The sequence below is a fragment of the Sebastes fasciatus genome, chromosome 7 (genome assembly GCF_043250625.1).
Source record: "Sebastes fasciatus isolate fSebFas1 chromosome 7, fSebFas1.pri, whole genome shotgun sequence".
Classification (NCBI taxonomy): domain Eukaryota; kingdom Metazoa; phylum Chordata; class Actinopteri; order Perciformes; family Sebastidae; genus Sebastes; species Sebastes fasciatus.
This window is the reverse complement of record NC_133801.1, coordinates 2,071,616-2,085,029: the sequence shown is the minus strand read 5'-3', so window position 1 is coordinate 2,085,029 and position 13,414 is coordinate 2,071,616. Positions and strand designations below refer to the sequence as shown.

At 37.3% G+C, this 13,414-nt stretch overlaps 2 protein-coding genes across 3 annotated transcripts in view; one reads left to right on the top strand and one right to left on the bottom strand.

The window, feature by feature from the left end:
* The window catches only part of chp2 (calcineurin-like EF-hand protein 2), a 45,669-nt gene extending 39,255 nt beyond the window's left edge, over positions 1-6,414 (top strand). For both annotated transcript variants that reach the window (XM_074640976.1, XM_074640977.1), the window contains 6 exons: positions 2,004-2,076; positions 3,613-3,693; positions 3,907-4,031; positions 4,185-4,246; positions 4,994-5,131; positions 5,591-6,414. In XM_074640976.1, coding sequence (XP_074497077.1) covers positions 2,004-2,076; positions 3,613-3,693; positions 3,907-4,031; positions 4,185-4,246; positions 4,994-5,131; positions 5,591-5,644 — 533 coding nt within the window. In that variant the 3' untranslated portion in view covers positions 5,645-6,414. The remainder of the gene's footprint in view (positions 1-2,003; positions 2,077-3,612; positions 3,694-3,906; positions 4,032-4,184; positions 4,247-4,993; positions 5,132-5,590) is intronic.
* A 1,523-nt stretch (positions 6,415-7,937) lies between these two features.
* The window catches only part of cox7a1 (cytochrome c oxidase subunit 7A1), a 10,094-nt gene continuing 4,617 nt past the window's right edge, over positions 7,938-13,414 (bottom strand). Inside the window, exons 2-4 of the mRNA XM_074640975.1 lie at positions 11,505-11,591; positions 8,827-8,911; positions 7,938-8,181 (exon numbers count right to left, since the gene is read on the bottom strand). Of these exons, the coding sequence (XP_074497076.1) occupies positions 8,123-8,181; positions 8,827-8,911; positions 11,505-11,591 (231 nt within the window). The 3' untranslated portion in view covers positions 7,938-8,122. The remainder of the gene's footprint in view (positions 8,182-8,826; positions 8,912-11,504; positions 11,592-13,414) is intronic.

The window sequence follows — 13,414 nt, the reverse complement described above, 5'->3', positions numbered from 1 at the left end:
AGAAGAGAGAACAGATTATCCCTAAAGAAACACAACTTCTTCTTCTCTTTGAGTCTCTAGAGTTCAGCTGAATCATGAGTCTGTTTTATCTTCATCTTAATATATAGTTAAAGTCTGAGAGGTTTGTGCACCTTCACCTATAAACAGTCATGTATTATGACTCTGAAGGACGGTAACAGCTGTGAAACATGAAGCTGACTGAGAGGACGTTTCCTGTTGCTATTAATCTCCTTTAATAATACAGTTTGTCAACACTTAAAATATTTACACATGTATTTAATTAAAAAGAAAAAAAAAAAAGTACTGACAAATGTCACAAGAAAGTCTGAAAAATGTACAAAAAATGTCAGAAAAAAAGTTAAAAAAAAAAGTTCATAAAAAAAAAGGTCAAAGAAATCTCAAAAAAATCTGAAAAATTTCTAACAAATGTCATAAAAAAGTTTGAAAAATTGAAAAAAAAAATTGAAAAAAATAAATAAAAAAAAAAGTTAAAAAAAATTCAGAAAGAAGTTTGAAAAATGTAGACAAAAAATGTAAAATAAAAAAGTCTGAAAAATGATAGAGAGGACTTTTCTTGCTGCTATTACTCTCCTTTAACAATACAGAGTTTGTTAACACTTATTTATATATTTACACATGTATTTAATGATTTAAGAGACAAAAACACCAAAAGGAATATCTTCTGCACCATGAAGTGTCTGTGGAAGAGTGAGTTGTTATCTGTCTCTGTCAGGGTGAAACTCATCAGTGTTGTTTCATCTGCTGTTTATCTCCGTTAGTGTGTGAACACCCTGAACTGTCCTCTCTGATACCGACGGCCCTCTGTGGAGGCCGTTAACCACATAAACTCACCACATAACGCTAACTCTTTATAATAACCAGCACTTATAAATGCTGGTTATTATAAAGAGTAGCTGCAACTGTTTGTCTTCAGTGGGACAGAAAATGTGTTTAGCGTCATATTAAAGCTTCATATTCTTCACTTTTCTGTATTTAATTTCTAATCTCCTTCTGTTGGGATCAGAATAATGTTGGTCATGATGTTTATAGGACCTTAATGGTCACACACATTGTTGGTTAAATGTGAAAGTTAACTGAATAAAGTCTGTGTTTGCTGTGTTCACACATTCATTCACACTGCTGGTGTATTTCAGGAGCTGAGCTTCTTATCATGAGAATAATAATAATAATAATAATATAATAATAATCTTGTATGATTGTAAAACAAGTTCAGACCCCGAATGATGCTGCAATCTGGTTTTAATGACATGACGGGTTATTAGCTGAAATATTCAGCTTAGCAGTCGTGCATTTCGCAATATAAGCAACACAGACGTAGGTTTATATCTTATGAAAAGATAGAGATATCGGGGCTCTGCAAATTTGGCCACCAAATAGGTGCTAAATAACATTTTAAAATTAATTTTAAAAAAATACATAAATAATTAAATAAAAGGAAAAATTTAACCGAAGAGTAAATAAATTAGGGAATTAATACAAAGATAAATAAATAAAGAAACAAATTAAAACGAAAATATCAATTTATGTCACATTTTATCAGTTAATTAATAATGGAAGAGTTTTTTTCTCACAAATTTATGACGTTATTAATCTCAGAAAATATATTAAAGGGTTTTTTTCTTGTAAATTTGAGTTTTTGTCTCCTAAATTTACGACTTAAATCTCAGAAATTTCTGCTCTGTAATTTATTCATAAAAGTTCATAAAAAAAATGTCAAAAAAATATCAAAAAAGTCTGAAAAATTTCCAACAAATGTCACAAAAAAGTTTGAAAAATGTCCTAAAAATTTAAATAAATAAAACAAAGTTAAAAACATTCCAATATCTATGACTCTTGAAGGTGTTCGAACTGATTATATCCGATGTCAGAGGATCACAGACATGTTTTTTCCGCTTTTTTATTTTTAAAAGTTTTTTTTTTAAAACCTTTGAACCTATATGGATCCGTCTGTAATGGATCAAACTGTGTTGTCTGTGTTTCAGTCTCTGCTGCTCACCTCCTTCGTCTGCACGAGAGGTTTGAGTTCCTGGACCAGAACCACCGAGGAGAGCTCAGGTCGGTGGAGCGACGGACAAACAGTTCATTTAAATAACAGTCTGAGTTATAAACTGTAATTGTGACTGTGCAGATGTCCACGTGGACAAATTCTGTCATGAGGACGCATTTCATTCTTTTCACGACGTTCATTTGTACGTTACGCAAACGTCTGCAGTCAGGTTCAGGCAAGAAAACCACTTAGTTAGGTTTAGGAAAAACATCATAGTTGGCTTAAAATAAATACGTAAACTAAGTAAAATAGACACATCACTAACTTCACTAATGTACACGGATCTCCTGATTAAAAGTCCTGTGTAAAATAATTTTTTAAAAATTAGGAAGCCGGGGGAGCGGAGTAATATTCAGAGAAAAAAACCTCTGAATTTCCGAGATTAAAATCATGAATTTACGGGAAAAAACTTTGATATTCTCTGAGATTAAATGTATAAATTGATGTGACATAAATTGACATTTCTGTTTTGATTAGCTTCTTTATTTATTTATCTTTGTATTAATTCCCTTATTTATTTAGTCTTCCGTTTATCATCCCCTTTTATTTATTCATGTATGTAATTTTTAAATGTATTTATGAATGATGAAACACGTTGAGTGACAGCCCCCCTCATTTGCATAATGAGGCAGAAATGCATAAAGAAATGTAAAAAGAAATGTGTAAAGAAAAGAATACAGAAATAAGTTTGGTGAAATAAATAAGTGGTGAAATGCAAAGTGAAAATCATGCATAAATAAATGTTTAAATACATAAATAAATACACACATTTAAAAGTAAATATAAAATAAATAAATACATTTAAAAATAAATAAATAAATTAAAAAATAAATATAAATAAATAATAAATACATTTTAAAATAAATAAATACATTTTAAAATTAATACAAAAATAAATACATAAATAAATAAAAGGAAAAATTAAACAGAAGAGCAAATAAATAAGGGAATTAATACAAATATAAATAAATAAAGAAACAAATTAAAATATAAAATATAAAAATATCAATTTATGTCACATTTTATCAATTCATTAATAATGGAAGAGTTTTTTTCTCACAAATTTATGACTTTATTAATCTCAGAAAATATATTTTAAAAAAATTCTTGTAAATTTGAGTTTTTTTCTCGTAAATTTACGACTTAAATCTCGTAAATTACCCCCCCGGCTCTGTAATTTATTATTTTTTTTTACCTCCAATGGCCCTAATATGCTGCCGTATAAACATAACGAACACCTCAGTAAAACTGTTGTCAGAGATTTTAAGGTAAAAACACATTTGTGCATCGATGCTAATGGCTGGTTGTATTAATTAATTCATGCATAGCGTTGTTTTACTCCACGCTAACAGTCGCACCCTTAACCGAATGTTCGGTTGTTAAAACTGTTTTAAAGACGTGTTGATTCAACTTTTCTACTGAAAGCTGATCCTAATATCCCTCTGAAGTGATCTGAAATGATTACAGTCATTTATATTTCAGTGGTGGCTATGTGATATATATAATATATATATAAATATATATATTTTCTCTGTGTGTCTCAGGCCTGAGGATTTCGGAGCAGTTCGGGAGTTGGCCATGAACCCCATCGGAGACCGAATCATCGGGGCCTTTTTCTCTCCAGGGTGAAGCAGCCTGCTAACGTTTCCCCTTTTTTACATTATTAAAGAACAATAATGCTGTTTTAGTTTCAAGTTTTAGCCCATTAACTACACCGTCACACTGTTTTGTGAACACAGAGAAACATTAAATCCTTATAGAGTCATGAGGGTTCCTCTCTCTCTCTCTCTCTCTCTCTCTCTCTCTCTCTCTCTCTCTCTCTCTCTCTCTCTCTCCAGACAGGAAACGGTGGACTTTGCCGGCTTCGTTCGGATTCTGGCTCATTTCCGTCCCACAGAAACGAATCGAACCAGAGACGGAGCGCAGCCGGAGCCGGCCAACAGCCCGACCAGGAAACTCAAATGTCAGTCAGACTTTGTTTTGTTCTGCTTCGGCTTTTAATTTCTAGTTGGTGATCTGTGATCTGTGATCTGTGATCTGTGATCTGTGATCTGTGATCTGTGATCTGTGATCTGTGATCTGTGATCTGTGATCTGTGATCTGTCTGTGTGTTCAGTTGCCTTCCAGCTGTACGATCAGGACCGAGATGGAAAGATTTCCAGAGAAGAGCTTCTTCAGGTCCGTAACTGTTAAACCCGTTAGTGTGTTTCTGCACAACTCTCTGAATAAACATATTAGAAATAAGCTTAAAATGGTGCCGCTCACACTCAGAATGATCTGTTGGTGATGGTTACTAAACTAATTAATTACCTACATAGTCCTTGCAGTGCAGAAGAGGTACATCGGAGAAGCCATGGAAACTTCTAAAACTACTACTGTCTAAGTATATAAGTCTAATGCAGTGAGGTCCAAAGAGACAATGTACTATGGAGTATTAGGGCCACACTGACGGAAAAAACATCTGAGATTTACAGAATAAAGTCAAAATATTACGAGAAAAAAAGTCGTAATATTACAAGAATAAAGTCATAACTTTACGAGATAAAAAGAAAATAACACGTAAAATTACTACTTTATAATATTATGACTTTATTCTTAAACTCTCAGATTCATTTTTTGTCCTCAATGTGGCCCTAATACTCCGTCGTACCGTCGTACCATAGACCTACAACAATGATAAATAAAAACGAAAATGTAAACAAAAACAGACCGGAAGATATACTAGAGTATCATCTGCATAGAAATGTGATAATCTATTATGTATATAGAGAAAGAAACAGGGCCCAGAATCGACCCTTGAGGTACACCACAAGTACGTGTTATAAACAAGGAAAGCTTCCAAGTTAGTTCCCAGAGTTATTGCTAGATATAGGATTTTAACTACTGAAGTCTGAATACTGATTGGTTGCTAACGGTGACCGACAGGTGCTGCGAATGATGCTGGAGATGCAGGTGACGGAGGAGCAGGTGACGGAGGAGCAGCTGCAGAGCCTCGCTGAGCGAGCCATCCAGGAGGCCGACCTGGACCGAGACGACGCCATCTCCTTCGACGAGTTCAGAAAGGTGAGAGAGTAACTGGGGATATTAATCTGAACAAAAAACAGTGCTCAAAATCTTTTAGTATTTAGTAGGGCTGTCAAAGTTAACGTGATAATAACGCGCTAACGCAAATTCATTTAAACGCCGTTAAATCCATCAGTCGATCTTTCGGAGGTTGCAGCTGGTTGTGGCTCAGTTTTAAAGCTAGAGTCAATCATGTCATACTAGCTGGTCATGAAGGAGGTTAAATAACGCTCCAAAGGTACGCTGAATTTTGTCGAGGAAAAACTGTCATGGCCATTTTCAAAGGGGTCCCTTGACCTCTGACCTCCAGATATGTGAATGTAAATGGGTTCTATGGGTACCCACGAGTCTCCCCTTTACAGACATGCCCATATATTCATTAAACAGAAAGAAAAAGCCTTTTGCATGTATGGTAGGAAAAGCATATATTCTAAATGATTGTTTTTATTTTGTGTTCAGTCACTGGAGAAAGTGAACATCGATCACAAGATGAGTATTCGCTTCCTGAAATAAAGACGCAGTGGACCTGGGACTGGATAAGGGGATGAACCTCCTACACGTACAGTACGTCCTCCAGGTGAAGCTCAACGCAGGATCTTATGGAAACTGTTTTCCTCAAACTGAAAAGTGTAAATGATTTTGGTAACCAGCAGCAGCAGCAGCGTAAAATAAGAGCACTTTCACAATCCAACATATAATCCGTTTTAATCTAACTCTGGTGCGCTTCAGTCCAAGACCACTTGCGAGAGGTGGACTGTTTGCAAGCCAACTAGTGTTCATCCCTAGCATCGCTCCGCCAGAGAATTATATAGCAAACTACAAGAGGCGAAACTCACAATACATGAAAGGTGTTTCCGACTAAAGCCATGAAAACTGCCTTGTGTATGGGATGATAAGAGGTCCGAGCAGACACAGACTAAAGGGTCATTTCATGTCAAAACGAGAACCAGAACTACACTGTGTGTCTTGATCTGCCACTCGACACCAGCTCGGCACAAGTAGGTTCGTTTTGGAGCTGAGAAATGACAAAAAGAAACAGGAACAAATGCAAAAAAATAAACCGCCTGCCGCTTGACGAACATGAATTTTGACTGCGCTTCGTGTCAGAGAGGAAGAACGTCTGTCTGCAGCCTCCACAGGACAACAGGGACAGAGACAAAGACGACAGTGACATTTGAGAATTTTATAAATGTTAAAATGAATGTAAAGTTTGGAACTGTCTGTAATGAGGTATCTTTGTACTTTTTAGTACCACTTATCTTAAATAAATAACTTTAAAGTCATATTGTGTTATCAGTGTGTTGTTTTTCCTTTTCTATCATCTTGATCTGCGACTTTCTTGAAAAAGCGTCCAAAAGAAAAGTGTTCAAAAAATGTAAAAAAATAAATAAAAAAAAGTCTGAAATATGTCCCAAAAATTTCCCAAAAAATGCAGAAAAGTGTCAGGAAACTTCGAAAAATTTAAAAAAGAAAGTCAGAAAAAAGTCAGAAAAACGTCCAAAACTGTGAATTATTTTTTTTAAAAAGTCTGAAAAATGTAAAAAAAAAAAAAAAAAAAGAGACTTCGCCTCTCTTTTGTCCAAAATATCATTGTATGCTCCATCATTAAGATTTCTCTTCATTAGATCTAATACCAAAGTAAACTGGAGTATAGACAGATGTGTCCACATGCTCTTTTGTAATGTTTGGGATAAAGTTGAATGTAATGTTAATTTATTTTTATAGTATCCTGAGAAAGCGTCATCAGATATAGATAGTGGGTTATTGGTGTACTTCCTGTTTGAGGCCACCAGGTGGAGCCATTGTTGAATATTTCCTCCTCCTCTGGCAGCCAGCGGTGCGTAACAGCTGGAGAAGATCAGAAACATTCATTGTCATCTCAAACTCTAATACCTCTTTATTTTATCCCACTTTTTATTTTATTGGGAAAGTCATTATTTTCTCTTGGAGCCACATCTGTCAGGAGCTGTCAAGACAGATTCATATTCTTCTTCTGTGGTTTGTTCTCGTTCCTGCTGTTTGTAGGCCGAAGGTCAAGATGTTGTAAATGTTCCTCTTTGAGCCCTGAGGTCCTCCTCTTCCTCCTCCTCCTCCTCCTCCTCCTCCTCCTCATCCTGTCCGAAATATGTAAAAAAAAAAGTCTGAAAATGTCAGAAAAATGCCAAAAAACGGTCAGAAAAAGGCTGAAATATGCCCAAAAATGCCAAAAAAAAATTAGAAAAGTTTCTGAAAAATGTCCTTAAAATGTAAAAAAAAAATGTCTGAAAAATGTCAAATGAAATGACCTTTTAAATTGAGAAACATCATATGTGTGATTCATTCAAAAGATATTTCTGTCTCACCGTTGACTAACGTACATATTTGTTCTGAAATAAGGAGGAGAACATGATACAGATTAGTTCAAGAACCCACGTTTGATTCTGAAATCTCAAACTCTGTTTGTGATCTGTAGACAAGACTCGGTCTAAACCGAGCACATGGCTGGACCGCGTACGGTCAGTCTGTGAATTCTGGCTAAATTGTTCCACTAATAGTCAGTGGTCATGTCTCTAATGTTTAATCCAGCGGTACGTGTCCACCAGGTCCAGCGAGGACACTAGAGGACGCGCTGCTCCGACTAACTGGACGTTCAAGTGGTGACATACCCGATCGTTGAACGCACCTGATTGGTCCCTGGTTTTCAAACAGGAAACAACATGTTGGCCCTAAACGTGTTCTTTAATTTAACAGTTAATATATATTCAGACGTCAGGAGAAGTCAGAAACCACAAAGAAGACACAAATAAAAAACTCTGCAGGCGTTCAGTTTGAATTTCTTTACACTTTTTTTTACATCTTCATCGTTGCCATGACGACAGCAGGACAACTCGTGATCAAATCAAATGGGATTGTACACAACAAACATTAGTGTTATAGACGGAGCCGAGCGTCGTTCTCTCCGAGCGTCGTTCTGTCCGTGCGATTGGCCGATAGCCGGCGTTGGTTTCTCCTCTACGCTTTCCTCTGAGGCATCGCTGCGTAGAGCAGCCAGTACAGAGACCAGCAGGTTCCTGTAGAGACGAAGACAGACACACTATAACTCTATAATAATATAATATCAATAGACTGTTCCCTCCTGCTGGGTTCAGGTACGGAGACATCACGCCTCCGCTCTGCTCCACCAACTGTTTCATCTTTAGCTGAACTACAGAATGACTTCTGGGGGGGATTTGTTGTGTCATCAAGTTGGAAAGAAATCATTTAACAGCCAGAAGGAACAAATGTGACCTTTTACGTTTTGGTGTAAACATGTTGGTTGTGTCAGAGATTCATTGATGATTAATAAGAAACATGAAACACGTGTTACGTGTCTTTCTTTTTTTCTGTCTTTCTCTCTATTTATTTATTTCTGTCTGTCTTTATTTATTTATCTCTGTCTTTATTTATTTATTTCTGTCTTTCTGTCTTTCTGTCTTTCTGTCTTTCTGTTACCCCCTCAAGGACAAATAAACGTCTTGAACTTGAATACCACATTTTGGACTGAAGTAAAACATCCTCCTCCTACAGAGAGACACATAAATAATACCAAGCTCTTCAGCTTGGTATTATTTATGTGTGAAAGACAGACTGTGAAGTATTTAATAATCTACCAGTATTTATTTTACTTTCAGCGACTTTTCAACCCAAACTGGTGAATTTATTCCAGCACACGTTACCTCCAAGAGTCAGCGTCATGGTCGCCCGGTAGAGCAGGACGTCAAAGGTTCCTCCCTTGATGTGGACTGGCAACCCGTTGTCCTCCTGTAACCGTAGGAAACCACACGGTGAGACAGCAGATATTCAATGTATTGATTTGTTACATAGACACAAATTTCACATTTCTTTCATGATGGAAATCAATTCGTATGTAATCCACGTAATTTTGCACTGGGAAGTATAAAGAGCGGCGAACGCTGCGTAGCGAGGAGGTCGGGGTGGATGAGTGGGTGTTCATGTCCCGTGTGAAACCAGAAGTCAAAGTTGATTTATTAGTCACGTAACTTCCACACTTAAGTTAGGCCACTTCCGGTGTTCTTTAAACCCAAACTGCGATCTTTGGTTCCTGCTCATCCAGCTCCTGATGTGTTGTAGGCAGGTGGTGAGGGAGGTGGGTGGCAGGACAGCAGTGGGTTTAGTTGAAATGTAGACCTGTGTGTCGTCGGCATAACAGTGTAAAAGGACATTGTGATGACGGAAGATAGTGCCAAGGGGAAGGAGGTAAATGATCAATAGGAGTGAACCCAATACTGACCCCTGGGGGACACCCAGTGAAACAGCAGAACACCTTAACCTGTGGTTGCCCAGTTGTACAAATTGTTGTCTGTCGGTGAGGTATGAGGAAAACCATGTGAGTGCAACACCAGTGATACCACGAGTAGTGGGTGGGAGATGGTGTCAAAGGCAGCAGTGAGATGGAGGAGGATGAGGATGGTGAGCAGTCCAGAGTCAGCTGCACGGAGGAGGTCGTTGGTGATTTTGACCAGGGCTGTTTCAGTATTGTGTTTTGGGCGGAAACCAGATTGGAAGGGTTAATGGAGGTTGTTTGAGTCGAGGTTATTAGAAGTAATGTACTGGTTATTATATTTATTATTTTAATGATGTGTTTTAAGATGGAATTTGGCCGAGCAGTTGAATAAATAATTCTCTGTAAGTCATGTTTTTTTGTTCTGACCTCCAACTGTTTCTCAACATGTTGCCTGATGGATTCTGTGATTACACAGATGTGTTGGATGTCGATGATACGAGCATGGCCAAGTTAACTTGTTAGGTTAACTTATTCATTCTTCCTCCAGATGGCAAAAATCCAGGTGTTACACAGGGATTTGTTTTCCTTCATATGTGGACAGAGCATGCTCAAGATAAAACAGGATGTCAAGTTGTTTTTAAAGGGCAACTTATCATCCTGTTTTAGCTCAGCCCGCTCGCACGAGAAGGCTTTTAAATGTCACGACAATGCACAAGGAAGTTTAGCGTGCCATAAGTACGCCTTTCTTGATTTCCACGTGTTATTTGTACGCCATGTATCCTGTACTGACTGCGATGTAAACACATCCATGTATAACTTCTACGGTAAGAGTTAGTGACGTATTAATGACTTACCAACCATGACATTTTCCCTTAACCTCAGTTAGTGGTTGTTTTGGCTAAACCTAACCTGTTTTCCTGTTGTAAGGCGCACCTGGCGGGAGCTCTTCTCTTGCGCCGTGCATTGCGTCTTTCTTGCGATTTTTAGACTATCTAACTAGATAGCTACCAATAAGACGTGCCTGTAGGGAATGGCGGTGCGTTCTGGGCGCGTCGCCATTTTTGGGGGGTAGCTAATGTTATGCTAACGCAGAGGTCAGCAACCTGCAGCTCTTCAGCTCCTCTCCAGCGGCTCCCTGTGGATTTATAAATGGAAATGAAGAACTGTTTTTTGTTTTCATTTTCATTTTTATTTATCATTGTTGTAGGTCTATGGTACGACGGTACGACGGAGTATTAGGATCACTTTGAGGAAAAATAAATAAATCTGAGATTATGAGAATAAAGTCATAATATTATAAAGTAGTAATTTTATGTTATTTAATTTTTTTTTCTTGTAAAGTTATGACTTTATTCTCGTAATATTACGACTTTTCTCTTGTAAAGTTATGACTATTCTCGTAATATTACGACTTCTTTCGTAAAGTTATGACTTTATTCTCCTAAAGTTATGACTTTATTCTCGTAATATTACGACTTCTTTCGTAATATTATGACTTTATTCTGTAAATCTCAGATGTTATTCCCTCAGTGTGGCCCTAATACTCCGTAGTACATTGTCTCTTTGGCCCTCACTGCATTAGACTGATATACTATATACTTAGACTATAAACTGTGTTACCTTCATCACAATGATCACATGTTTTGCAGCTCCAGACAGATTATTTTTCATTTTATTTTTTGCCTAAATTGGCTCTTTAGATAGTAAAGGTTTCTGACCCCTGGGCTAACGGAATACTAACAAAACATCGGCTAATACTGCATATTTAATATACCGGTATCATGCAAAATGAAACCCATAACATTAGCCTGCCTTTGTGTCTGGGTGTATACTATATATATATATATACTACAATTCAGCTTTTGAATCTTGCAGTGTTTTATCTTCTGACGCTTGATGTAAGCAGCCAGCGGATGGCAGTCTTACCCTTTATCCTCCAAAAACGTCCGACTCGCTGTCGCTGACGTCACATTCCCATTCCCTATATATCATGTTATATAGCTTCTAGATTAATATCAGTGTTTTAGAAGTGGCCGTAGTTCCCCTTTAAATGAGCTGTTGATCCACAGGAGGATGACATGCTGATGATTGTGCTGACTGTTGTGTTACCTGGAAGAGTTTCTGGGCCTCGGGGACTTTGTTCCTCAGCTGTCTGGCCGAGCTGCTGAAGGCCCGGCCGGCCAGAGCTGGAACTTTCTGGAAACACAAAGAAGAAACGAGAAGCTTAGTTTGGAAACCTGCCTGGATGGAGAGCAGCTACAGGACAGAGCAGCAGTTTAATAAACGAGTCTCTTGTTTGCTTGTGGTGAAGATTTTAAAAGCACGTCCCTATAGACGCATCTGTACCCCTGAATGTTCCAGCATGTTTCCCTGTTTGTCCGACTTCTAACTGATTTTCCAAGGAACCAGCTCTTCCTCTCACTGGAATTTAGCAGGAACCATGATATCATCTGGCTTTGAATGGTTTTTTTCCCTGTAAATTCAGTATATTGTGTTTTTTAGAGCACTAATTCCGTCAGTACAACAGTCACGTTGTATTCACCAGCCGGCTGAAAACAGTCGTATCATTTACTAATTAATTCCAGTGCCGATCCCGGCAGACATTACTGTCTTTAACAGGCTCAGTTTTAAAAGTCTTCCTTTATAAGTGGTGGACACACTGCCCGCATGAGCCGCTCGCGTCTCAGCTGCGTGTCACAGCAGCAACAGACAGGGAAGGGGATTTATTGACTGTATATGAACATCATACCAGCAAGATTACTAAGATTACTACATTTTGAATATTGTCAACTCCCTCGAATGTCCAAATGTTTATGTGTTTCTTTTTGTTACGTTTTTTTAATAAAAAAATGTCCTTAACCGCTGTTTTTTTGTTTTATACGACGGAGTTTTAGGTCCACATTGAGGGGGGGAAAAATAATCTGAGATTTTGAGAATAAAGTCATAATATTATGAGAATAAAGTCAAACATTTAAGAGAAAGTCATCGACTTTTTTTTCTTGAAATAGTATGACTTTATTCTCGTAATATTACGACTTTTTTCGTAAAGTTCTGACTTTATCCTCGTAATATTACAACTTTTTTCTTGCAAAGTTGACTTTATTCTCATTAAATTATAATTTTTTTCTCATAATATTCTGACTTTATCCTTGAAATCTCAGATTTTTTTCCCTCAATGTGTCCCTAATACTCCGTCGTAGTCTTATAATGAGTGTGTGTATGTATATGTTTACTGTATGTGTGCACTGGCTGTATATGTATGTATATGTATATCTTCTGGCTTGTGTTGTTGTATCATATGCAAACTAATGTTCCCTACACAAGTCTGTAAAGGAGACATCTCTCATTTAGCACCTCAGGCTGTCGTATACAGGACCTTTACTTGTAACAGAGTATTTTTACATTGTTGTTTTACCACTTTGACTCAGCTAAGTAGATTCAATTTGTGAATACTTCTTCCTTCTCCATGATTTCATTTAAATACAGCGCAGCTATTCAGCCCATCTCGTTTCAAACCGGTCTATTCTCCATACTTTTAATTTGTTCCACTTCTTAACAAGAGTCAATGTTGTCTCCAATTTCTTTTAAAGTAGTTCATCTGGATTTTAGAAGTAAATATTCATCACTTTAGTCCATTGTTTTTAGGAGGCTAATAAATTAAAGACACCAATCCAATCTGAGTTTAAGACTCCACGTGACCAAAAGGTGTCTTCTAATGAGTTTTGAAAATGATTTTCCTCTTTTTTAAAGTCTGTTAATACTTGAATCTGTGACACTATGATAGTTTAAGGATGGAAACTCAACCTGTGTTGTGATATTGTGATATACTGCAGTGAGACGGTGAAAGAGGAAGGGAAAGTGACTCTTGTATCATTTCTGTTTTCCAGCCCAGAGGAGGCCGCTGGGAGCCGACAGCTGTCACATTTGTTCCAGGTATAGTTTCACTGCTGTGGTTAGAAAACCCAAAACCTCGTTGCATGTTTCCACCCTTTTTAACCCTTCTTTAGGAGGTCCAGGGG